The 24,712-nt window shown below is 37.4% G+C and overlaps 6 protein-coding genes, 1 non-coding gene and 2 pseudogenes across 10 annotated transcripts; 4 read left to right on the top strand and 5 right to left on the bottom strand.

Annotated features, from left to right (window-relative positions):
- The first annotated feature begins 1,026 nt into the window (after positions 1-1,026).
- Positions 1,027-3,276, top strand: LOC117618337 (pentatricopeptide repeat-containing protein At3g46790, chloroplastic-like). Its single transcript, XM_034347927.1, has one exon. It carries the CDS (start codon positions 1,027-1,029, stop codon positions 2,911-2,913), a length of 1,887 nt encoding a protein of 628 aa, XP_034203818.1. The 3' UTR covers positions 2,914-3,276.
- A 592-nt stretch (positions 3,277-3,868) lies between these two features.
- LOC117620377 (ras-related protein RABC2a-like) lies at positions 3,869-7,335 on the bottom strand. 2 transcript variants are annotated; one of them, XM_034350561.1, is made up of 6 exons: positions 7,037-7,302; positions 6,493-6,561; positions 6,338-6,403; positions 6,061-6,182; positions 5,825-5,953; positions 3,869-3,982 (listed from the first exon to the last, which is right to left on the bottom strand). In XM_034350561.1, exons 1-6 carry the CDS (start codon positions 7,179-7,181, stop codon positions 3,869-3,871), a joined length of 645 nt encoding a protein of 214 aa, XP_034206452.1. In that variant the 5' UTR covers positions 7,182-7,302. The 2 variants fall into 2 exon arrangements, with proteins under 2 accessions (XP_034206452.1, XP_034206451.1); XM_034350560.1 differs by lacking the exon at positions 3,869-3,982 and adding an exon at positions 5,117-5,606 and having other exon boundaries at positions 7,037-7,335.
- A 1,393-nt stretch (positions 7,336-8,728) lies between these two features.
- Positions 8,729-8,801, top strand: TRNAR-UCU. Its single transcript has one exon. It is a non-coding gene; the product is annotated as a tRNA-Arg (tRNA).
- Positions 8,802-9,205: 404 nt separating this feature from the next.
- Positions 9,206-12,931, bottom strand: LOC117617691 (mRNA cap guanine-N7 methyltransferase 2). Of its 3 annotated transcripts, XM_034347176.1 has the most exons (11): positions 12,757-12,931; positions 12,594-12,672; positions 12,417-12,511; positions 11,584-11,655; positions 11,344-11,453; positions 11,021-11,143; positions 10,820-10,912; positions 10,322-10,390; positions 10,053-10,141; positions 9,861-9,958; positions 9,206-9,576 (listed from the first exon to the last, which is right to left on the bottom strand). In XM_034347176.1, the coding sequence occupies exons 1-11, from the start codon at positions 12,856-12,858 to the stop codon at positions 9,427-9,429; spliced, it is 1,080 nt and encodes a 359-aa protein (XP_034203067.1). In that variant the 5' UTR covers positions 12,859-12,931; the 3' UTR covers positions 9,206-9,426. The 3 variants fall into 3 exon arrangements, with proteins under 3 accessions (XP_034203067.1, XP_034203068.1, XP_034203070.1); XM_034347177.1 differs by lacking the exon at positions 11,584-11,655 and having other exon boundaries at positions 12,757-12,879; XM_034347179.1 differs by lacking the exon at positions 9,206-9,576 and having other exon boundaries at positions 10,053-10,127.
- Positions 12,932-12,999: 68 nt separating this feature from the next.
- Positions 13,000-15,182, top strand: LOC117617692 (uncharacterized protein HI_0077-like). The gene is made up of 3 exons (XM_034347180.1): positions 13,000-13,260; positions 13,360-13,479; positions 14,324-15,182. The coding sequence occupies exons 1-3, from the start codon at positions 13,081-13,083 to the stop codon at positions 14,897-14,899; spliced, it is 876 nt and encodes a 291-aa protein (XP_034203071.1). The 5' UTR covers positions 13,000-13,080; the 3' UTR covers positions 14,900-15,182.
- Positions 15,183-15,278: 96 nt separating this feature from the next.
- Positions 15,279-16,462, bottom strand: LOC117617695 (protein NTM1-like 9). The gene is made up of 3 exons (XM_034347182.1): positions 16,238-16,462; positions 15,749-16,044; positions 15,279-15,532 (listed from the first exon to the last, which is right to left on the bottom strand). The coding sequence occupies exons 1-3, from the start codon at positions 16,365-16,367 to the stop codon at positions 15,464-15,466; spliced, it is 495 nt and encodes a 164-aa protein (XP_034203073.1). The 5' UTR covers positions 16,368-16,462; the 3' UTR covers positions 15,279-15,463.
- A 720-nt stretch (positions 16,463-17,182) lies between these two features.
- On the top strand, positions 17,183-18,382 carry LOC117618336 (annotated as a pseudogene).
- Positions 18,383-18,535: 153 nt separating this feature from the next.
- Positions 18,536-19,976, bottom strand: LOC117617694 (NAC domain-containing protein 71-like). Its single transcript, XM_034347181.1, has 4 exons — positions 19,640-19,976; positions 19,156-19,457; positions 18,884-18,976; positions 18,536-18,744 (listed from the first exon to the last, which is right to left on the bottom strand). The coding sequence occupies exons 1-3, from the start codon at positions 19,764-19,766 to the stop codon at positions 18,899-18,901; spliced, it is 507 nt and encodes a 168-aa protein (XP_034203072.1). The 5' UTR covers positions 19,767-19,976; the 3' UTR covers positions 18,536-18,744; positions 18,884-18,898.
- A 1,760-nt stretch (positions 19,977-21,736) lies between these two features.
- Positions 21,737-23,922, bottom strand: LOC117617693 (annotated as a pseudogene).
- Between the last annotated feature and the right edge of the window lie 790 nt (positions 23,923-24,712).

The following is a 24,712-nucleotide window of genomic DNA, read 5'->3' as shown; positions in this document are numbered from 1 at the left end:
GATTTGAAAAATAAGCCAACATGGTCTCAAACCCAGTGAAAAATGGCTTGGATTTGCAGACTAGTAATCTCAAGTTTGAACCCCATGACACCGTGATAATATGTGTGAGAAACTCTCCTCTAGTTTAGACTATCATTTGTACATAAAAAAAAAATTGAAATGTAAGGTTCGACCAAAAGTTCAAGCTCGAATCGGGTCAAACATTGAGCCATATGATATTTAAATAGTCTTAAGGGCTTGACCAGCCCAATTTTCCCCAAAATAATAGTCCAATTTTAGGGATTCAAAGAATCAAAGATGCATACTTTGAGCAATCCCACAAACGGTTTCAGCCTTTCTACGCGCAATGAAGTTTAACATGAGTATAGTCGCGGCTATACTATTTGTTAAGAAAAATTTGGAAAAAGGGCCAAGTACAGCCGGGCGGCTATACTAATTTTATTTATTTATATATAATAAAAAAGGTCTCCAATAATTATTTTAAAAGAATTTAAAATAGGACCCATGAATAGCCGGGCGGCTAGACTTTAAAAAAAAGTGTATAGCCGCCCGGCTATACTAATTATTAAAAAAAATTTAAAAATGGACCCGTATAGCTCAGCGGCTAGACTATTTATTAAAAAAACTTTTTAAAAAAAAATAGCCGTATAGCCGCCCAGATATACTAGTATAGCCGAGCGGCTATACTATTGAATAAATTGAAATTTTTTTAACAAAGGACCAAGTATAGCCGGGCGCCTATACTATATTTTTAAAGAAAGGTTTTAACGAAGGACCCAAGTATAGCCGTGGCTATACTATTTATTAAATAAACAAAAAAATAAATAAAAAGGGACCCACGTACCGGCTATACTATTTATTAAAAAAAAAGAAAAAAAAGAAAAGACCCCAGTAGAGCCGTCCGGCTATATAAAAAGGACCCAAGTATAGCCGCGCGGCCATACGTACAGCCGCGCGGCTATACTATTTACGTTCATTTGCTTTGCTCAAACGTAACGCTCTCCATTGCTCTCACTGTACGCAGCAATGCGTACGCGTACACTTCTGAAGTCACTGCTAGCACAAGACCCAACTTGCATCTCATTCTATGCACCAATTTTTCAGTCATTGACTGGCCAGAACTTGTTGAAACTAGGCCAACAAGTCCATGCCCAGATGGCTCTGCGTGGGCTCGAACCTAATGCGTTCCTTGGGGCCAAGATGGTTGCAATGTATGCAAGCTCAGATAATCTTGACTCAGCGGTTAATATCTTTGATAGAGTAAATAACCCATCTACACTTTTGTATAATTCGATTATTCGGGCATACACTCTGTATGGCTACTCTGAGAAAACGATGGAAATTTATGGTCAAATGCATCGTTTAGGCCTTAAAGGTGATAACTTTACGTACCCTTTTGTTCTTAAGTGTTGTGCTAACTTGTCGAGCATTTGGTTAGGGAAATGTGTTCAAAGTCTGAGCTTGAGAATTGGGTTGGAGTCTGATATGTATGTTGGGACTTCTTTGATTGATATGTACGTGAAATGTGGTGAAATGAGCGATGCTCGTAGTTTGTTCGATAAAATGACTGTGAGAGACGTTTCTTCTTGGAATGCATTGATTGCGGGGTACATGAAAGATGGAGAGATTTGTTTTGCTGAGGATTTGTTTAGACGAATGCCGTGCAAAAATATTGTGTCTTGGACTGCTATGATATCAGGATACACTCAAAATGGGCTTGCTGAGCAAGCATTGATTTTATTTGATGAGATGTTGAGAAAAGATTCAGAGGTTAAGCCCAACTGGGTGACTATAATGAGTGTTCTTCCTGCGTGTGCACATTCAGCTGCCCTTGAGCGTGGGAGACAAATTCACAATTTTGCTAGCAGGACTGGTTTGGACTCTAATACTTCCATACAGACAGCGCTCCTGGCAATGTATGCTAAATGCGGGAGCCTTTCTGATGCTCGTCAGTGTTTCGAAAGAGTACATCAAACTGAAAATAGTTTAGTTGCATGGAATACTATGATAACAGCTTATGCCTCCCATGGACGTGGATCAGAAGCTGTATCTACTTTTGAGGACATGATCGGAGCTGGGCTTCAACCTGATAACATAACATTCACAGGATTGTTATCTGGATGCAGCCATTCGGGGCTCGTTGAAGATGGCCTGAAATACTTTAATTGTATGAAGACAATATACTCTATTGAACCCAGAGTGGAACATTATGCTTGTGTTGTTGATCTATTGGGTCGTGCAGGGCGCTTGGTGGAAGCAATAGATCTTGTGAGTAAAATGCCAATGCAAGCAGGGCCAAGCATTTGGGGTGCATTGTTATCGGCTTGTCGAAAGCACCACAATTTGGAAATTGCTGAAATTGCAGCTAGAAAGCTATTCATCTTGGAACCAGACAACAGTGGCAACTATGTCCTGCTATCAAATATATATGCTGACGCTGGCATGTGGAAGGAGGTGGATGATTTGAGAGCGCTTTTAAAATCTCAAGGCATGAAGAAGAATCCTGGATGCAGTTGGATAGAGGTCAACGGGAAAGCCCATCTGTTTCTTGGTGGAGATACATGTCACCCTCAAGCAAAGGAAATTTATGAGGTTTTATTGGAAGAGTTGCCAAATAAGATTAAGGCAGCCGGTTATGTACCTGACACTAGCTTTGTTCTGCATGATGTTAGTGAGGAGGAGAAAGAACATAACCTTACAACCCACAGTGAAAAGCTTGCCATTGCCTTTGGACTTCTTAATACTAGTCCTGGAGTAGTTCTTCGTGTGACGAAGAACCTTCGAATCTGTGGAGATTGTCACACGGCCGCCAAGTTAATATCTAGAATCTACGAACGGGAGATCATTGTAAGAGATTTGAATCGGTTCCATCATTTTAGAGATGGTTGCTGTTCCTGTGGAGATTATTGGTGATTAAAAAAGAGCTTAATTTCACATTAGTCAAATCTGTGATATGTTTGCAAGGCCACTGTTGTCATCAGCCATATTCAGTTGAATATTTCAGATTCTCAGGCAAACTTCCTGCTTGAACCGTGTCGCTAAAGGAAGAACCAAAACAGAAAGGGTTCAAAGGCTATGAAATATGCAAGACAACCACTGCAAGTTGAGGATTTTTGCTTCACAAGTGGAATGCATTCAGAAAGCTCTAAGAAGCTCACACAAAGCATGGATTGATTGGCAGATTGAAAAGCTTCTCGTCAATGCTTGTTTCGAAGGAGATGGTGCTCGCGTCTCACATATCCTTGGATGTATATAATTTAGAATGCTGGTGGAAAGTCTGGGACCATTTGTTAGATAGGTATTGTGTATAAGTTTTGGTGCTATTTCTGTGGGATTTTTACTGATAGCTGAGGATGTTCTGTTGTAAGATTTTATTTTTGATGGATATTCGTTTCTCATCAACAAAAACTTAAAAAAAAACATGTACTATAATAGCAGACCATTGAAGACACAGTAAAGTAATGCTGGACTATGAATGAATAAAGAACTGAAGAAAAACACCCAAGACTCGATGAAGGATGCAAAATACCACTTTCGTGTGTACATTGAAGGCATTTTCTGTATTTATGCAGTTCCTGTACATTTTTTTAAATTTACAGAGATTTATGGATACAGTCATACAGGGCCACTGTTTATATTGTCTATCCAACCAGTACCTGTAATGTGTATTTTTCGAAATGCCTAAGCAAACTCTTAACACCTTCTGAGTAAGCTAATTCAACTTAGAAACAACCAGGACTGTTTCTGAACGCATAGTTGCTAAAATTGTAATGGAAGTGATGATAATTGCTTTGGAAAAGCTCTCTGAAGAGCATAGTCTGCCGGACTGTCGTTACACCAATTCTTGTACTGTCGTTTTCAAACATTTTCATTGAGAGCAGCAATTACCACTGCAAGGCATCTTGTCTTCTTGTTTCTGCTTCAAAAGTTGTCTCTTCACATCTACAGATCCACTTTCCAGTAAACTTGGCACCTCCAGCATCTGTTCAAACATTATGATTGAAGCATAATCAGATGAAAGCCTTGAAGCATGGCATACTGAAGTAAGAGTTAGAAAATTAGTCATCACTCTGACAATTGCAATTCAACTTATATAATTAAGGTTCTAAATCCATTCTCAGAGATATCTATGACTACCAGTTTTCTCTTCTAAACAGGTCAGAAGAATACATGTTTCAGAGAAGATGAGAGTTGAAAAAATGCAAGGCCTTTCCGAAAGAATTTATACCTTCAATGTGAGTGATAACCATTATTTCGTACACCAAACTAGGAAAGCATAGTTACCAAGTCAAAAGAGGATTTGTTCCTTATTTAAAGGAAATTGATGAGTTGTTTTTGGAGGAGTTACCGAATAAGATTAAGGCAGCCGGTCATGTCACACGGCCACCAAGTTAATATCTAAAATCTACGGACGGGATGTAATTGTAAGAGACTGGAATCGGTTCCATCATTTTAGAGATGGTTGTTGTTCCTGTGGAGATTGTTGGTGAGTAAAAGGAGCTTAGTTTCACATTAATCAAATCTTTGATATGTTTGCAAGGCCACTGTTGTCATCAGCCATATTCAGTTGAATATTACAGATTCTCAGGCAAACTACCTGCTTCAACCGTGTCGCTAAAGGAAGAACCAAAACAGAAAGGGCTCTAAGGCTATGAAAAATGCAAGACAACTGCAAGTTGAGGATTTTTGCTTCACAAGTGGAATGCATTCACAAAGCTCTAAGAAGCTCACACAAAGCATGGTTTGATTGGCAGATTGAAAAGCTTCACAAGTGGAGATGGTGCTCACGTCTCAGATATCCTCGGATGTATATAATTTAGAATTATGGTGGAGGTATGGGTGCAAAGGAAGTCTGGGACCATTTGTTATATAGGCACTGTGTATAAGTTTTGGTCCTATTTCTGTACGATTTTCACTGATACCCGAGGGTGTTCTGTTGTAAGATTGTACTGTTTTGATGGATGTTCTTTTGTACCATTTCATTGTAATTTGCTTTGATATTAATAAATTTCGTTTTTCATCAACAAAAATTTTATAAAAAAAACATTTACCATAATAGCAGACCATTGAAGCACAAGTAAAGTAATACTGGACTATGAATGAATACAGAACTGAAGAAAAACACCAAAGACTCAATTAAGGATGCAAAATACCACTTTTTGTGTGTACATCGAAGCCATTTTCTGTATTTATGCAGTTCCTGTACATTTTTTGTAATTTACAGAGATTTATGGATAGTCACACAGGGCCTCTGTTTATATTGTTCATCCAACCAGTACCTGTAATGTGTATTTTTCGAAATACCCTAAGCAAACTCTTAACACCTTCTGAGTAGGCTAAATCAACTTAGAAAAAACCAGGACTTTTTCTGAACCCATAGTTGCTAAAATTGTAACGGAAGTGATGACAATTTCTTTAGAAAAGCTCTCTGAAGAGCATAAACCACCAAACTGTCGTTACACCAATTCTTGTACTGTCGTTTTCTAACATTTTCATTGAGAGCAGCAATTACCACTGCAAGGCATCTGGTCTTCTTTTTTCTGCTTCAAAATTTGTCTCTTCACATCTACAGATCCACTTTCCAGTAAACTTGGCACCTCCAGCATCTGTTCAAACATTAGGATTGAAGCATAATCAGATGAAAGCCTTGAAGCATGCCACATTGAAGTAAGAGTTAGAAAATTAGTCATTACTCTGACAATTGAAATTCAACTTATATAATTAGAGTTCTAAATCCATTCTCAGAGATATCTATGACTACCGGTTTTCTCTTCTAAATACGTCATAAGAAGCTATTAATACATGTTGCAGACAGAATGTATACCTTCAATGTGAGATCTCTGAAACATTGTTGAACATTTTCTCTAGTTTTAGCACTACATTCAAGAAACAGACATTTATGCTCCTGTGCAAGAGCCATTCCCTCTTCTCTACTTACAGCCCTCTCGTTTTCCTGGAAAGTGTTAAACAACATAGGAATGAGATATCCCCACATCTTTGAAGAACATGAAAACTCAGAATACATTAAAACAATGGAAGTATGTAACATTTAAGATATACCCTGTCAACTTTATTCCCAACTAGAATTTTGATACACTCAGGATTAGTGGAGTAAGTCTCTACTTCCTTTGCCCAGATATTCGACAAATTTGTAAAGGTTTCTCGTCGTGTCACGTCATACACTAAGATTGAAATCAAATGACAAATCAGTCAGATTTTGTCCACCACAAATCACCTCTATTGCTAGAGAAAAATTTATTATAAACTAAGCCCACGAACAGAAACAAAAGAGTAATATTTTTTCGGAAGAGTTATTTTCGTGAATGCAATGACATACCAAGAATAATTCCATGTGCACCTCTGTAGTAAGAGCTTATAACTGTTCCAAACCTCTCCTGTCCAGCTGCAAAAGAAAAAAAGAAGCTTAAAAGCTATGTAAAATCAACAATTTAGCATTCAGTGAAAAAACCAATGAGGGCAATTAATGAATACCTGTGTCCCATATTGTAAGCTTCAATCTCTTCCCACCAACTAAAAGCTGTTTGATCTTGAAATCCACACCTTGAAATGGTTGTTAAAGCATATCAGCACTAAAACTAACTATATCAGAAAATTACAAGAAAGTAAAAAGTTCTACAATTTTCCTTGAAATTGCACATTAAGGTAGGCAGAATAATTTCCTATGCTCTTAACTTAGTCACCAATTAATCTACCTACATATATGAACACCCCGATTCTAGTCACAGATTTTGCATATTGCATCATGACAAAATACAAGAAAACCTTTGTAATTTCTTCCCTCCCTCACCCCTCGGAACAAAAAATTACAAGAAAAGTAGACAACTCAAAACTAATCTATTAAAACTATCAAAAAAATGCATGCCATTGCCACCAATATAAAGAAACCAACATGTACTTAATTTGCAACAGAAAGATACAGAACATCAGCACTTCACAGGACTTAAACCTTGAAATGAAAATCTTGGGAGAGGGAAAAAAAAAGGGCATTCAAAGAAAATAAAAGAAGAAGAAATACCAATGGTGGGAGACAGGTCTTGTACAAAGTTGGAGATGAAGCTGAGCAGCAGACTGCTCTTTCCAACACCAGAATCACCAGCCAACAAAATCTTGAAAGAGTAATCATAAATGTTGCTTCCTCCTTTTGGTGAAGAACCCTTCATTCTTGATGCTCAATTAATGACACTCACCAAAAAACAATAAAACAGAAAATATAAAAGCCTGTCACTGTTTCTCTTGTTGAGTTATGTGAAGGTGGTATATCTTTCATTAAGCACACAAGAACTAGAGAGGGAGGGAGGGAGAGAGAGAGAGAGATGGAAAACTAATGGGAAACTTCCTGAGGTAGGAGACAGGTGGCGTTGGCGGGTAGCATACGTGTACACTGTATATGAGAGATATCTGGTTTTGTTGTCTAATGATTTTTTTTAATAATAATTATTACATTACATAATAATTAATTTTGACGTTGATTTAAAAAGCATTAAGAATGATTGCAGTCCTAAAACAGTGGAATTAGTGTAAATGAATTGCAGGTTTATGTATGTGTAGGACACAATTCTTCTTTCCTTGAACGGCTTTTGCAGCTTTGTTAGACTCTTTGCCCCACGCGCTCCGTTAGCCGGAGTTTTGGCATTTGACACTTCGTCTCCTTGTGAATCAAATGCTTAATGGCTTAATCAAAGGACAGTGGAGCATAGTTTTATCAGATTTGTAGCCCACCTATATTTGACATCTTTTGGGCTCTACTTCAATGGAAAATGTCATTGGCATGTGGATTAATGGTCTCAAATTTAATTTATAATATTCTTGTAGTGTGTATGCGAAAAACTCTACTCTACTTGTATATACATGGAATTAGTGATTGTTGAGACCTGTGGGTGTTATCCATTGTCATGTTCAACTTCTTCGTCGATTATCGAGTGATTTTAAGTTGAATTGTTCAAATTTTATTAATAAATTTGTATCCATTATTTATTGGCTTTTTAACTTAAAAAGAATATGTATAAGAAGAAAGCGAATTATTCCAATTTCTGATTATTTTTTTTTACGTGTGTTAATACATAAGGAATAAAAAATATATTTCAATTTTACTTTAAAATATGTAATTGAATAACATCAAACCAGAAATTTTTATTTAGAAAGAACATCAAACCAGAAATTGAATCAAGTAGAAAGAAAATAGTTGATCCAATTCTAATTTCTTACGACTCTTTCTATATTCCTAAATTCGTCAATTTCTTACTTTATTCATTTCAATTAAATAAACCTGCCAATAAAGCATTAAAGTGTCATATGAATAGACTCAATAAAAAATTTATTTTAGTGAGAGACCCCTTTTCTTTTTGGTTGATTATGTACTATAACCAAAAAAGAAAAAGAAAAAGAAAAAGAAATATTTTTAAATGAAAGGATTGGATTGGAGCTTTCATCTAAACCAGAAATGACATCATGTACGTACGCAAGCACAAGGGGATGAGCTAAGCTGTCTGTGCCACAGCTCAACAAGGGTTCACCATGCAAAGCAGCATGCAAAACCAGCACGCAAGCAGAGGTGGACCAACGGCCATCCTCGTCATCTTCTCTATATATCTATTTATTCTTATAAAAATGTTGAAAAATACACAAATATTTAACCGCTCAATCGACAAGGTGAATTTCTACACAAATTTAAAATAAAATGTTACTGTCGTGAACGGATTAACAACAAGCGCCCATGGCCTAATGGATAAGGCGTCTGACTTCTAATCAGGCGATTGTGGGTTCGAGTCCCACTGGGCGTGCAAATCTACATTTTTCTTTCTTTTTATTTTTTTTATTTTTTTATTTTATAATTTTTTTATTATTTAAATTTCTTTCAAACGATAACAGTTTTTCTTTTCTTCTTATAATATTGTAGAAGCCCAACCAGCCCCAATCTTTTATGCTCCCAAATTATGAAATCAGTTAACACATAATAAGGACTTGAAAGCTCAGTTTACTGTCGGTGATGGAGAAACACTTGTGTAAAATAGGGATAACACTCTTTTGCTATCCCCGGTCAATCATGACATACCACGCGTGATAATTTTCTGCATGACCGTCTGTTATTGGTTGGGAATAGCAAAGTAGTGCTATCCCCGTTTCATACAAATTTTTCTAGCGAGGGAGGGAACAAAAGAGGAATTTAGCAACGTTGAAGTTCAAATCATTTAATCTTTAATCATTAATCATTGCATTTGCTTTAACCTACTAGTATACAAAGTCTTGTCAAATTCAAAAGCCTGCATTACATGAGGAAAAAGAGAATCATCTAAGTACTAAAAACAGAGTCTACCCAGGAAATTAATCAACATGCCACACTACTATTACAACTTTGTTAAAAATCAGTCTTTTCCATCCACATTCTTGCCTCCATCGACCACCAGGTCAAAGTGCCTCAGAAAAACGCAACTCAGCCGGGCCAGGACCCAAAATCCCTTTTTGTTCACTAATCTTGCCCAGGCCAGGAGGTGGCTCTACCGGTACGCTCTTTTCATCATCTCTCCAGACAGTCGTCACTGGCACTTGCCACTCTCTCTACAGTATCAAAAGAAAACCAGAAAAAATAAAATTAGAGCAGTAGTCCAATCATATAAATAAGAAAATTCAAGCCAAGCAAGCACAGATATAAAAAGAAGGAAAGAGAAAAGCACTAAAGAGCACCACAATACGAGGTTTCCATCATAACTATTAATATCAAATCTACCTTAAAACAAGTTGATTATTAGGATTAAAATTGTTGATTTTTCAGTGACTAGGAGACTAGTCATGCTTCGTAGGCCCAATTTCAACCTTTTTTTAGCAAATTTTAAAATACTTGCCTCATCCTGAATGTAAGTTACATCATGTAGCAATGGTGTCGTGAGCGGGGGAGCAACATCAGGGTCTGGCTTTTGGAATATAAATGTGGTATACAGACCTGCAAAAGGAAAATGCCCAACAAATGGGAAACTATACATAGAGCAAGTTGCAAAAGACAACATTGTAGAAACAAATGGCAACAAATGCATTACCTAACACATCATATGATCGAGGAAGAAGCCTTCCTCTAGGATCCACAAGGTTTGGACCGAAATTCATTATCATGCCTGCAAATTGTGCTCTTACAGAGAAAAGTGAAATAGGAAAGAAGAAAAATCAGCCATGATAAGTTTAAACAAACTTATGCAAAATGAATAGAAAATAATAACTATGGTTTTAAGGTTTTATTCACAGGAAATTTTTTTTCCTTGAAAAATACACTGGAGACATGCTTGAAAACAAGAAAACAAGAATTCAAAACCTGTTGTCATCATAAAATTCTGTTAAGTTTTGAATCTCCACATACTCCAGACCAGCTTCTCTGGCTAACCTGAATAACTTACCACAGAAATGGATAATCAAGATCAATTGAAAATCACCATTAAGGCATTAAACAAGTAAAAGACAACCAATCAAAGAGAGCATGTGTGTGCCACAAAGCAAAGGAGTTGGTTAAATGGTGCTATGGTTGAAACCCATATTCACTTGATAGTCAAACACCCCATTCCTATTCTGGCGTAAATTTTAAATTTTCAAATATCCATTCACTTAAGAGGCATGATTATGGTTAATTAATTTCAAACCAAAGAAGAAGTATCAGTCAGAAAACCATCTTAAAATAAGGAACCTCCATGTGTGAAGCTTTAAAAAAAAGGAATCTTGTAATGCCAGAAAGTACTATGTATGCCACACTAAGAAATACAACCTACAACCAGAATCAAAGTTTGAAAGCAAAAGTATAACAGAAACAAAACTAAACCTGATGAAGCTCGGGAAATGAACCAAGCAATGAATTTCGGGAGAGATGTCGTTAGCAAATTTCAGCTGGTATTTCTTTCCAAATAACGGGAACCTGAAAGTTTGAAGCATATTCATTGCGGGAAAAAGATTGGGCACCCAAAATCATCCAAGCAAACAAAAGCTAAGAGATACATGTTTAATATCTCAAACTTATACATACTTCTCGTCCTCAACTTCAAAGGTGATCATGTAGTTCTCTGATCTAATGCAGTTGGGAACAATGTTTGGTTTCATGCCACTGCTTCTATTGTGGTATGCTTCAACATTCTTCTGGTACTTGGCCCTGTATGAAAACAAAATGTCAAATAATCTAGCAATAACTATTTCCCTGCCCCAAGGCTGAATTAGAACTATTTTGATGTTTCACATATAAGAGGGCCATGTATATCAAAACAATTCAACAAATGTTCAAATTTAAACAAATAAATTTAAGATATAAAATAACAAATTAAACAACAGGTCTTTTGCAAGCATATTCCTTACCATATTGTAGATGAGTCGGGAGTAATACCAAAAAAATAACCCCCCGGCTTCAATAAGGATGATACATTAAACAATAGTTTCCTCGCTCTCTCCTCAGTTTCAAAACACAGCTGCAAGAGAAAATGCTTTTAAGATTCGGAACATGCAATTCTTAAGTATCATTAAAACTAAAAAAGAAATAAGCACACGACCATTAAAAAGAAAAGAAAAATAAAATCTTTAGAGAAATATATTAGAAACCTGCAAATTCTTCAAGCAGCAAACTAAATCTGCTGGGTTTGTCTGATCTTTCAGATGTATCTCTACATCTTCCTATCAAAGCAATCCACTGTCAAATAATGCAGGACTAAAAAGACAGAAAATTATCCAAAGCAACTTAAAGCAGCCAAAATTTTCAACCCATATATATAAATTTCTCATCTAGAGCTAATTTCATATCAGTTGAGTCCTGGATAAATGTCAACGAACAACAGTCATCAGATACAGTTGAAACTTGTGACTGAAATTGCACAGTACCAACTACGACAAAATTGCACAGTACCAACTACGACAAAATTTCAATTGTTAGTTTATGGAAAAACAGTCTATGTGCGAAATCAAGAGTAACTACATAAGCAAAGGAGAGAAATCAAAATTTAAGTCAGCACACTTCGTATCTGGCTAGTGACAATTTTGGGTTTCAAACGACAACAAAATCTTTACTTTCACATTTCATAGAAACTTCTTAAAGGCACTGCTAAAGAATTCATGGAGTTACATTGGTTAAATTGTCCGCCAAAGTGAGTTGCTCAACCATATGCCTCATGAGGTCAATTGCTTTAAAGCTATAGAAATGATACCTTATCTCACCAGGTCCCAAAATCGTTATCCTTTCATTCAAACCAATTCCTCTGAAGGCCTCCACTAGAACAGTTATTAGACAAATAACGAAATTGAACACCAACGAAGAGTAACACCAACAAAGACACCCAATTCATGCTAGAATAAAGCCACCTGATTCTAAATCTTCAAATAAAGGAAGCAAAAACAACAAAGACAAACAATGCAGTAACAGTAAAGAAAGAGAGTCTGACCATGCAAGGGTCAAGCTCAAAAAAATCAGCAGTATAAGCCTTCCTCTGGCTCTCCCATGCTTCTCTTCTTTGGCTTATTCCAGATGATGAACCATCTACCCATTGCAACAACAAGTACCACCATTTTTAACTCAGCCATTGTACAAAAATATACACAGAAAACACACGAAACCATACCAATTCCAATGTAATGGCCAATTTGAGCTTCGTCCCATTTCTCTGCATCAACTCCTCCACCGCAATACAATTCACACACCTTGAAAACCACATCACTCAATTATACAAACACAAAACTGTGCCCGTGAAGAGAGAGACAGAGATTTCTAGGGCAGAACCAGACCGTAGCGTAAGGATGCACGAAGATCCTGGTGAGTGCAGCTTTCGCGAACTCGTAGAGTCGGTGGTGAGTCGACTCGGCCCTCGGGCCCGCGTGCTGACTCATCCTTGCAGCTCAAGTCCCACAGAGTCAGGGACAACGACACAGTCACAGACGACGCTTGTCACAAAATGCAATTACCTCCAACCTCAGGTCCTGCTTGGCAAATTAAATTTTCCGCGAACCCGACCCGAATTAAACGCAACAAATTCGGACTTTTCTCTTTAGGTAAAAGTTTCTAGCCACAAAAAATTGTTTGGGTTTGGCAGAAGAAAAAGAAAAAAAAACATGAGCGGAGACGAGAGCTTGGTGGAAGCGGCGCTCCGAGTTTTGAACACGGCGGACCCGTTCGAGAAGGCCCGAGTTGGCGACTCGGTGGCGGCTCAGTGGCTCGGAGGGGCCATCACTCGCGCCTACGACGCTTCCGTGGACCTTCCCGTACCGGATCGTCCTGCCAGGCTCAGCAACGTTGCGTAGGCTTTGTCAATTTACAGTGCTGGAATGTGTGTTGCTTTTGTGCGCCAAGTGTTTGATGAAATGCGTGTGTGTGTGTGTGTGTGTATGCAGGTGAAGTTGGTGGCGCCGGGGCTGATGCCGAAGCTGGGAAAAGGCGGGAGCTTGCAGAGCAGGCAGGCCATAGTGCATAGCCTCGCGCACACTGAGAGTTGGGCTATTGACTTGTCTTGGGTACTGTAGAGCTGGCCCTTAGCTGTTTGGGCCCTTTCAAGGCCTTTTTCATTTTTATTTTATTTTATTTGTGAAAATCAATAGAAGCATTGGTTCTTGGAGCTTTCAATCTCTTGACTCTTCATACTTAAACAGAATAATTAATAAATAATTGTGGGGCTAAGAGTAAGATTTGATAAAGATATGGATTTAATGTTAAACATAAAAAATTATAAACCGACCATTTATGTTTTCTGATTTAGTTGTTTAATTATGCATTTGTTATTGTGTGTCTGTGAGTTGAGATTGGTGTTTTCTATTTCATGGCTTTTTCTCAGCCTTGAAGTTTCCTTTTTCAAACCTAGTTGTGTAAGATATGTTCAGAGAGTATGTTGCATTGTTTGTCACATCTAGTTGATCTTCTTATCTTGTCTCTTCTTAAATGAGAAGGAAGAAAGAATTTTTTTTTTTTTATAAAAGAAAAAAGTGATGCATTCATGTTGGGAATTAGGAAAATCCTGATTAGGGAATTGTAGCGGCGTATTTCAATACGCGAGCTTTCTCCAATGCAGGATGAAAGTTGCGTAATGTGAGTGCCAATTGATCGCCACGGGCACTTTACATATCAATCAGCACGCAAACTGTAACAATCTCGCATTACTCATCCTGCATTGGATAAAAACTATGCAAAGTAGCTTTCTGTCTCATATTGTTGTTTAGTATTGCAATCATGTCAATTCTAAGTTATTTTATTCAATTTTTAAGTTGATTTTTGATTTTTAAATCAATTGTCTTTAGTTTTTGAAAATCTGAATTGGTCTTGTTCATGGTTCTATTAATAGTATATTCGTATTGATTGTTGTAGGACATAATTGCTAGGTTTGGGAAGCAAGAGGCAATGCCGAGTGAGTTCTTCACGGATTTCGTAAAGGTGGCTCAGGACGAAGGCCGTCACTTCACTCTCCTCGCAGCTCGGCTTGAGGAGATGGGTTCTTTCTATGGAGCATTGCCGGCTCACGACGGCCTCTGGGCCTCTGCCGCTGCCACTTCCAAAGACCTAACCGCACGCCTGGCTGTCGAGCATTGCGTGCATGAGGCAAGAGGGCTGGATGTGCTGCCAACAACCATCTCCCGGTTCCGAAAAGGAGGCGACGACACAACAGCTGATTTGCTAGAGAGCGTGGTTTACCCTGAAGAAATAACCCACTGTGCTGCTGGAGTGAAGTGGTTCAAGTATCTTTGCATGAGGCTGGTGTCTGATGAGGAAGAAGATGAAGTGATTAAAAAGTTTCATGCCATTGTGAGGACGTATTTCAGGGGCCCTTTGAAGCCTCCTTTCAATGAAGAGGCGAGGAAAGCTGCTGGGTTTGGGCCTCGTTGGTATGAGCCTCTTGCTGTCAAAGAGCAAGGCACCAACCCTACCCAGCATGAGGGAGCATGAAGGGCATGACCATCATCACCATTGTTGAAGCAATAAAATATCCTTTTCTTTTCTTTTTTCACGTGTGGTTTGATATCTTCAAATTAGCGAGATTAAGAATTAAAATACTAATACAATTGAAAAGAAAATTAGATCCAATACATATAATATTCGGTTGTAGGGGGGTAGAGTGTTCTTCAGACTGAAGGTGACACAGATAGATTTAATGCTAATACATATACATGAGACTCCAGAAGGTCATGTAGCAGCAGGAGCACTCATACAAGTAATATAGTTATTTTCATTGCTAAACATCTCCCACTTCTGTGCTCATCTGCAGCATGTAATCCTGTAGCTGATGAAGTGCAGGAAAGATTAATTCCCGTTCTTCTGGTTCCTGTATTAAGAATCATAAACATGCGAGCCGGTAAGTTTGGATATACCCCATAATATATTTAAGAGGAGTTAGACTAGTCCTCCTATTGCCAATTGGTTATGGGGTGGAACCTCAACTTCCTTCATGGTATCAGAGAAAGCTATCTCACCTCTGAAATCCTTTGTCATTCATCATATGCAGGTTCAGCTTCAGCATAGATTGAAGTGTGCTTCTTTATCATCTGCTTTTTTCTTCAAGCGACAGAGAACAAAATCCCTCTGCCTAACCCATATCAAAATCATAAGTTCCTACCTAAATTAAGCGATTAACTACCAGCAATTGCATTTCTTATAAGATCACACACATCAAAAGCATTAGTTCATGAACACACACTAAAGCCAATGGATAAAAATTGATGCTGCACAATCCAAACACAGCACAAAATATATATAACAAACTTTGCAAATAATCAAGCATGGATGAAAGAGAATGACCTGCTGGGCCAGCTTAGGATTAGGGTTGGCTTCATCTTCAACAAGATAGTACTCGTACATGACCCAGTTGGTCTTCTTCGATTGACGCACACGACCTTCATAGAAGGTCAAGGTCTTCTTTCTCCCAGCGGACCCTCGAGCCTTGATCACACGTTCTTTGCCTGTGATTTTCCAGAAGCCCAGCGCAGTGGTCCTTTCGATGCGAGCGCTGTTGTTGTACTTGTAAACCCTTGGGCTGAAGAAGAACATATCCTGATATGGCGACTCTGGCTCTGTGAACAGCCCTGCATACAGCCCTGCATATGCAACACAAACAAAATATCCTAATTTGAAACCAACCCAATTCAAGTTTACTAAAAATACGACATTTATTTTTATTTTTATTTTTATTAACAACGGATCAAGATTGTATATACATAACAATGATGCAGTACTAATGAGAAATGTGTAGATAAGTAAGAAATTAAGAGAGATAGATTAATGGATTACCAGGAACATCCCAAGGCTCGTGCTTGCAGATATCAATCTCAGGGATGATGTGGTCAACCTGTTTCTTCTCCCTCAAGTAGTGGCTCACCAGTTCCTCTTCAGTGGGAAGGAATCTGAAGTAGCTGTCCATCTCTCTCTCTCTCTCTCTCTCTCTAACAAGCAGGAAGAAGCAGCAATGGCATCAGTAGAGAGAAGTTGTATTTTATGGACAAACTCAACCTACGAGTTTCTTTTTTCTTTCTTTTTTTTTTTAAATGTAGTTTTTCATCAACCCCTCTTGGAGGTTAGAATACTTTACATTTTGGAATCTCCCTCAAGTCATAAAAATCTTTTCTGTTCTTTGAGTAAGTTAAGAGGTCCTTTTCCTACATTGAATTCCGCATCAAAATATGAATAGTGTTACCAGGCTAACAAAAATTGTGTCACCAGAGTGATGTCAAATTTGAATAAATAGATGACACATTGCTACATGTAGACAATATTTCAGGAATAAATTTAAGGGGTAATTACATACATTTTAACACCCATGTGGTTCGTTACGAATTCTTACACCATTGGCCTCTCCGTTAAGTTTAAATGTCATGTTAACTTTAGAATTTTTAGTGCAACTTTAGGACATAATAATTTTGATTTTATTCTTCTCTGTATTTATATATAATAATAAAAAATATATTTTAGAGTTTGTGATTGGAGAAATGGTGATATATATATCCAATAGGCTTTTGAAACTTTTCCCCCAACTAGTCTTTCATGAACTTGTTCACCAAGTAGTCTTCTTCGACCCCACCTCATATATTTGCCTCCATTCTCTGCACCCAAAAGTACCATCATTCACATTTTTCTTTCTTCTTTCTGTTAATTCTTAAATGGGCAATTCTGTACCATAAATTATGGATCATATTATTATTCACATCGGAACAACTCTATCAAAGACGGTTTACAACCATGTCTGTGAAGCCTGAGCACAATCTCTTTTGGCTTGCAATGAAACAAGTATTCGACCCAAAAAAGAAAAAAGAAAAAAAGAAGAGACACGAATCCTAAGATTAGTAAAAAGGAAACTCATTTTCCGCAACTATTAAACAAACATAATGAAATGGTGATTTGTTCATTTGAGAAATAATTGAGAGAGTATTTTGTTGTTTTGGCCTTGGGAGAGTACATATATACATACAAACCCGAAATACTTACATGAATTCAAAATAAAAATACAAAATTCTGCACATTAAAAAGGAAATTTATTCTTGAAAAATCGTAATGTCTTTTTCTGTGCAATGTTTGTAAATTATCATTTGGAATTAGATGGGAAGTCATGCAAAACCTTTTTTTTTTTTTCCCTTTTTTTTCTTTTTTTATGTTAAAAAGTTTAGGGGAGGGAAAGACTACCCCATGCCCAGGCTCAAAGTAAACCCTAAATCTTTTCGTATTTACAGAGGAATTTACAGATTACCCACCAAACATGGAACTGTTAGCATCGGGACTCGAACAATGGTGATAAGTCAATTATTTAGATCAAATGTCTTTAGTTTTTGAAAATCTGAATTGATCTTGTTCATGGTTAAATTAATATAGTATATTCGTATCGATTTTTGTAGGGCATAATTGCTAGGTTTGGCAAGCAAGAGGCAACGCCAAGAGAGTTCTTCACGGATTTCGTAAAGGTGGCTCAGGACGAAGGCCGTCACTTCACTCTCGTCGCAGCTCGGCTTGAGGAGATGGGTTCTTTCTATGGAGCATTGCCGGCTCACGACGGCCTATGGGCCTCTGCCGCTGCCACTTCCAAAGACCTAACCGCACCCCTCGCCGTCGAGCATTGCATGCATGAGGCAAGAAGCCTCGATGTGCTGCCAACAAACATCTCCCGGTTCCGAAACGGAGGTAATGACACAACAGATGATATGCTAGACAGCGTGGTCTACCCTGAAGACATAACCCACTGTGCTGCTGGAGTGAAGTGGTTAGTATCTTTGCATGAGGCTAGTGTCTGATGATGAAGAAGATGAAGTGATTAAAAAGTTTCATGCAATTGTTGTGAGGTCGTATTTTCAGGGGGGCTTTGAAGCTTCTGGGTTTGGGCCTCGTTGGTACGAGCCTCTAGCTGTCAAGGACCAAGGCACCAACCCTACCCAGCACGAGGGAGCATGAAGGGCATGACCATCACCATTGTTGAAGCAATAAAATATCCTTTTCTTTTCTTTTTTCACGTGTGATTTGATATCTTCAAATTAGCGAGATTAAGAATCAAAATACTAAATATGGAAATACCAATACAATACAATACAATAGTCACAAGGATACAAATGAAAAGAAAAATATAGGTTTGATTATACTAATACATATTACTGAGACTTGAAGGTGACAGAGATAGGTTTAATACTAATACATATAGTAGGACTCCAGCAGGTCACATGCTAAACATCTCCCACTTCTGTGTCCATCTGCAGTGTGTAATCTTGTAGCTTCAGTGCAGGAAAGATTCATTCCGGTTCTTCTGGCTGAGGATACTCCTGTATTAAGAATCATAAACAAGCGAGTGGTTATGTTTGGATATATACCCATAATAAAAAGTTGAGATTCTACTCTAAAACCAATTACACTTCCCACGGCCAATTGGTTATGGGTGAAACCTCAACTTCCTTATCTCACCTCTGAAATCAAGGGTCATTCATCAGGTTGAGCAAAGATTGAACTATCCTTCTTTTCTTGTATTTTCTTCAAGCAACACAGAACAAAACCCCTCTGCATAAGTTGAAGACCCCTTATCAAAATCATAAGCTTTTGCAATTCTTATAAGATCAGTGATCACACACGCATCAAAAGCATTAGTTCTTGAAAGCACACTAAGCCAATGGAACTTGATGCTGCACAAGCCAAACACAGCACAAAATATATAACAAGCCTGGATGAAAGAGAATGACCTGCTGGGCCAGCTCAGGAGTAGGGTTGGCTTCATCTTCAAGGAGACTATATTCATGCATGATCCAGTTGGTCTGGTTAAATGGAGGCACACGACCTTCATAGAAGATCAAGGTCCTCTCTCTCAAAATGGACCCTCGAGCCTTGATCACACGTTCTTTGCCTGTGGTTTTCCAGAAGCCTCGCGCAGTGGCGCTGTTAGTGCGAGCATAGTTGTTGTCGATGTACTTGTAATCCCTTGGGCTGAAGAAGAACATAGGCTGATGTGGCGAGTCTGGCTCTGCGAACAGCCCTGCATACAGCCCTGCATTGCAAATGCAACACAAAACAAAATATCCAAATTTGAAACCAACCCAATTCAAGTCTTCAAGTACCAAATACTAAAAACACAACAAGAACTTATTTATTTATTTATTTTTCGGGTTTAATTAACAACATAACAAGATTGTATATACATAACAATCATATACAGTATTAATGGATTACCAGGTACATCCCAAGGCATGTAGTTGCCGATATAAATCTCAGGGATGATGTGGTCAATCTGTTTCTTCTCCCTCAAGTAGCTCACAAAGTCTTCTTTAATGGGATGGAATCCGAAGTAGGTGCTCATCTCTCTCTCTCTCTCTCTCTCTCTCTCTCTCTCTCTCTCTCTCTCTCAAGCAAGAAGAAGCTGCAATAGCATCAACAGAGTGAACAAACTCACCCCAATCCCTCCAAGGAAACAAGTTTTGCTGACACGTCGCCCGTTTTTTCTTTTTCTTTTTTTAAATGTTGTTTTTCATCAACCCCTCTTGGAGGTTAGCTTGTTAGAATAGTTTACATTTTGGAATCTCCCTCGATCAAGTCATAAAAATATTCTCTGGTCCTTTATTAGTAAGTTAGCGGTCCTTTTCCTACGGACATTGAATTCCACATCAAAATATGATTAGTTTTTACCAGGCTAACAAAAATTGCGTCGCCAAAGTGATGTCAAATTTAAATAGATGACACATATTGCTACATGTAGACAATGTTTGATGGTTTCTCAAAAAAAAAAAGAGACAATGTTTGATGAATAAATTTAAGGTCTAATTACATTTTAACACCCATATGGTTTAGAGTATGTAACACCCATGTGGTTTAGAGTATGTAATAAATTGTTCCATATCTTCTAAAATTTGGCTAAACCAAAGTTATGAATCCTTACACTATCGGCCTCTTCAGTTTAAACGTCAAGTTAACTTTAGTTTTTTTGATGCAACACTTTTTTTTTTTGCCTTCTCTTTTTTTTTTTTTTTTTTACATGAACTACAAATGGGATTTTCAAGGTTCACTCAGAAACCTTTATCTAGATTCTTCTAAAGACAAATACACAGGCTTGGATACACTAAATGTTCACTCAATAATTAACATCAAAGAAATTTACAGGCTTCTCTGTACTCTCAATAAACAAAGCAGAGAGTAGTGCATAAAGTAAAATTTTCTAACCAACAAAAGCAGGCAAAAATGTGCAAAAGCATGAAACGACAAAGCAAACATTTATGGAAAACTCCTTTCCATTTCCTTACCTTTTCCAGATTCCCTTTTAATTTGCATTGGTGTTTAGGCTTTTGAAACTTTGCCCCCAAGTAGTCTTTCATGAACTTGTTCACCAAGTATTCTTCGACCCCGCCTCAAATATTTGCCTCCGTTCTCCGCACCAAAAGTACCATCATTCACATTTTTCTGTCTTCTTTCTGTTACATGCTCCCCACTTGCCAATTGCCATTGTACCTCTTCTAGTAAATCAGATTATCTAACTTTTGATAAAGATATGGACTGATCACATCGAAAACTTATAATGAATTTCAATGCAAATGTGTAATTCATACATGGGCGATTCTGCACCATAAATTATGGACCACATTATTGTTCACATAAGAACGACTCTATTAAAGATGGTTTACGGTATAATCAAACCGTGTCTATGAAGCCTTAACACAATCTCTTAGTAAAAAGGAACATTAGACCCGAAAAAAAAAAAATTGAAACAAGTATTCGACCCCAAAAAAAGAAAACCGAACTCCAAACATTAGCACAAAGGAAACTTATTTTCCGCAACTATTAAACAAACATAATGAAATGATTTACTAGGACAAAATATATATATATATATATTATTCATTTGAGAAAATAATTGAGAGAGTATTTTGTTGTTTTGGCCTTGGGAGAGTATACATACAAACACGAACTACTCTACATTAATTCAAAAAAAAAAAAAAAAGATGACCGAATTTTGCACATTAATAAGGAAATTTATTCTTGAAAAATCGTAGTGATCTTTTTATGTGCCATGTTTGTACATTATTCTCTTTTATTACAGGGAAAAGGAAATTTGGAATTAGATGGGAAGTCATGTAAAATTTTGCACCCATTGGCACCTCAAATGATTTTGCTGTCACCAAGCAAATTGAGTTTCATGCGACAAAATTACTGTGATTTTCTCAACCGCCACCATGGTTATTTCTGAGAAATCTTTCTAGCTTAATTTAAAGTGCAGGGCACCAACCCTGTATTCACTGCATATGGGGGAGCATACCATTGTTGAAGCAATAAATTAAATGTCAAATTAGTGAGATTAAGAATTAAAATACTAAATATGGAAATACCAAATACAGTATAATACAATACTCACAACACAAGGGTACAATTGAAAATAAAATGGCAGAGAGGTTTAATACTAATACATATAGTAAGCTCCAGCAGCAGGTCATTTCTTGCCAGAAATCTCAAACTCCATCTCCCCCGAGATGTTATCCTGTAGCTGAAGTGCAGGAAAGACTAATTCCAGTTCTTCTGGCTGAGGACATTCCTGTATTAAGAATCATAAACAAGCGAGCGGTCAAGTTTGGGTTACCCAAAATAAGACGTTTGTATTGAAGGAAGTTGAGGTTTCACTCCAAAACCAATTACATGTATTGAGAGAAGTTCGTCTACACCTCTCATTGCCAATTGATTATGGGGTGGAACCTCAACTTCCTTTCTGGTATCAGAGCAAGCTATCTCACCTCCGAAATCCCAACCCATTCAGCATATGCAGGTTCAGCTTCAGCACATATTGAAGTTTCGTGCTTATCTGCTTTTTTACTCAAGCGACACAGTACAAAATCCCTCTGCATAAGTTGAAGACCCCATATCAAAATGATAAGCAATTGCATTTCTTATAAGATCAGTGACTACACACACATCAAAAGCATTAGTTCATGAAACATTAAGCCAACAGACAAAACTTGATGATCAAGCATGGACGAAAGAGAATGACCTGCTGGGCCAGCTTAGGATTTGGAATGGCTTCATCTTCACAGAGATAATACTCGTGCATGACCCAGTTGGTCCTGTTACATTGAGGCACACGACCTTCATAGAAGATGAAGGTCTTCTTTCTCCCATTGGACCCTTGAGCACCCTTGATCACACGTTCTTTGCCTGTGGTTTTCCAGAAGCCTCGCTCAGTGGCCCTGTTGGTGCGAGCTCATGTTGTTGATGTACTTGTAATCTCTTGGGCTGAAGAAGAACATATCCTGATATGGATACTCTGGCTCTGTGAACAGCAAAACAAAATATCTAAATTTGAACAAGAAAAATCCCAAGGCTGAGATTGATATGCAAACAATCATGTATTACCAGGTAAATCCCAAGGCTCGTACTTGCAGATATCAATCTCAGGGATGATGTAGTCAACTTTAAAATCTTTGTCCTGTTTCTTCTTCCTCAAGTAGTAGTTCACCAGTTCCTCTTCAGTGGGACGGAATCTAAAGCCGCAGTCCATCTGTGTGTGTGTGTGTGTGTGTGGATATAACAAGTAAGAAGAAGCTGCAATGGCATCAGTAGAGTGAAGCTGCATTTTATAGACAAAACTCACCCCCAAAAACAAGTTTTGCTGACATGTCACGCTTTTTATTTATTTATTTTTAAATGTTGTTTTTCATCAAATCTCCCTCAAGTCACAAAAATCTTTCACTTTCGGTTCTTTGAGTAAGTTAGATGTCCTTCTCCTACATTGAATTCCACTTCCACATTAAAATAGAAACAAAATAAGAATAGTATTACTAGGCGGATCCTTACACATTGCTAAAGTGATGTCAAATTTAAAGAGATGACACATTGCTACATGTAGACAATATTTAACGAATAAATTTAAGATGTAATTACATTTTACACTCATGTGGTAGTTTAGAGTATATAATAGATTGGTCCATATCTTTTAAAAATTGGCAAAAATAAAGTTACGAATTCTTACACCATCAGCCCCTACGTCAATTTAAACTCAAGTTAAACTTTAGTTTTTTTAGCGTAACATTCTTTTGCGTTTCTTTTTTGCTTATATGAATGCCAGATTGATGACAAAATGCCCTATGGACAATAAAGAAGAGCTTCTTAAAAGAAAATCTTAACCTTCTAAATGTTGAAAGAGATTAAAAATGGCTGACATATGTAAACCAAATTTATTTAACTGAAATACACAGGGCTTACATACACTTCATGTTCACTCAATAATTAACATCAAAGAAATTTACAGGCTTCTCTCTGCTCTCAATAAACAAAGCAGACAGTAGTGCATAGGGTAAATTTTGCTAAACAACCAAAGCAGGCAAAATTGTGGAAAAGCATGAAACTACAAAACAAACATTGGCTATGGAAAAGTGCTTTCCATTTCCTCACCTTTTCCAGATTCCACTGTAATTTGCATTGGCATTGCTGGGTTGTGATTGGAGAAATGGTGATATGTCCAATAGGCTTTTAAAACTTTCTCCCGAAGTTGTCTTCATGAACTTCCTCACCAAGTTGTCTTCTTCGACCCCACCTCAAATATTTGCCCCTATTCTGATACCTAAAGTGCACTATTATTCACCTTCACACAAAATAGACACATTACTAATCGCATCGAAACTTATTAATAATTTTATCATAAATATCTAATTTACGAACGGGATAATTCTGTACTATAAATTATGGACCACATTATTGATCACATTAAATCAACTAAGTAAATTTAGGTTTTAGCCACAAAAAAACTTTCACTTTTAGAAAAAGCCAATTTTTTCAAAAAAGACAGAAAAACCCCTCAACTTTCAAACTAAAGACACGCAAATATAAGAAATTTTTTAGGAAATCCAAAAATAAATAAGAGTAATTTTGTCTATTTTGACTTCTTTTCAAAATATTTCTCTCACCTTTGGCATTTTTTAAAATGTCCCCACAACCCCTAGAAGGATCTATGCTGATGAGTAATGTTCCACTAACCACACAAGTTGCTAGCAAGCCAGGATTTCGAGGTGGGTTGTAGTGGTATGGGCTTTAGACATAAGCTGAAATTTCGTTTGAATTTTTTTCTGGGTTGTGGGCCTCGTCTCCGTACAATATCCATAAGTCCAACACCTACACCATTTAGGTTCGGTTATAAACTCGAGTACCGTTTGTCACGTGCATTAAGTGCAAGTGGATGGGCACATTGCCTCGACCAACAGGCTTAATTTATATTTACTGTGATTATGTTTCTTAAAAGGAAACTTTGTCTTCCGCAACTATTAAATAATT

This window comes from Prunus dulcis, chromosome 2 (genome assembly GCF_902201215.1).
Source record: "Prunus dulcis chromosome 2, ALMONDv2, whole genome shotgun sequence".
Classification (NCBI taxonomy): domain Eukaryota; kingdom Viridiplantae; phylum Streptophyta; class Magnoliopsida; order Rosales; family Rosaceae; genus Prunus; species Prunus dulcis.
Note: the sequence above shows the minus strand (reverse complement) of the source record. Positions and strands in the feature narration are given on the sequence as shown.

Bases quoted from the DNA above. Each gene is read 5' to 3' on its own strand.
- LOC117617692 (XM_034347180.1), top strand. From the start codon at position 13,081: ATGAGCGGAGACGAGAGCTTGGTGGAAGCGGCGCTCCGAGTTTTGAAC. The intron at 13,261-13,359 runs GTTGCGTAGGCT...GTGTGTATGCAG, and splicing joins GTCCTGCCAGGCTCAGCAAC to GTGAAGTTGGTGGCGCCGGG. The intron at 13,480-14,323 runs GTACTGTAGAGC...TGATTGTTGTAG, and splicing joins GGGCTATTGACTTGTCTTGG to GACATAATTGCTAGGTTTGG.
- LOC117620377 (XM_034350560.1), bottom strand. From the start codon at position 7,181: ATGAAGGGTTCTTCACCAAAAGGAGGAAGCAACATTTATGATTACTCT. The intron at 6,562-7,036 runs GTATTTCTTCTT...AACCATTTCAAG, and splicing joins AGACCTGTCTCCCACCATTG to GTGTGGATTTCAAGATCAAA. The intron at 6,404-6,492 runs GTATTCATTAAT...TTTCTTTTGCAG, and splicing joins GCTTACAATATGGGACACAG to CTGGACAGGAGAGGTTTGGA.
- LOC117617695 (XM_034347182.1), bottom strand. From the start codon at position 16,367: ATGGACAGCTACTTCAGATTCCTTCCCACTGAAGAGGAACTGGTGAGC. The intron at 16,045-16,237 runs GTAATCCATTAA...TTGCATATGCAG, and splicing joins CGAGCCTTGGGATGTTCCTG to GGCTGTATGCAGGGCTGTTC. The intron at 15,533-15,748 runs GTCATTCTCTTT...TGGGTTAGGCAG, and splicing joins ATCCTAAGCTGGCCCAGCAG to AGGGATTTTGTTCTCTGTCG.
- LOC117617691 (XM_034347176.1), bottom strand. From the start codon at position 12,858: ATGAGTCAGCACGCGGGCCCGAGGGCCGAGTCGACTCACCACCGACTC. The intron at 12,673-12,756 runs GTCTGGTTCTGC...GTGGTTTTCAAG, and splicing joins TCGTGCATCCTTACGCTACG to GTGTGTGAATTGTATTGCGG. The intron at 12,512-12,593 runs GTATGGTTTCGT...TGCAATGGGTAG, and splicing joins TGGCCATTACATTGGAATTG to ATGGTTCATCATCTGGAATA.
- LOC117617694 (XM_034347181.1), bottom strand. From the start codon at position 19,766: ATGAGCACCTACTTCGGATTCCATCCCATTAAAGAAGACTTTGTGAGC. The intron at 19,458-19,639 runs GTAATCCATTAA...TTTGCAATGCAG, and splicing joins CATGCCTTGGGATGTACCTG to GGCTGTATGCAGGGCTGTTC. The intron at 18,977-19,155 runs GTCATTCTCTTT...CAACTTATGCAG, and splicing joins CTCCTGAGCTGGCCCAGCAG to AGGGGTTTTGTTCTGTGTTG.
- LOC117618337 (XM_034347927.1), top strand. From the start codon at position 1,027: ATGCGTACGCGTACACTTCTGAAGTCACTGCTAGCACAAGACCCAACT.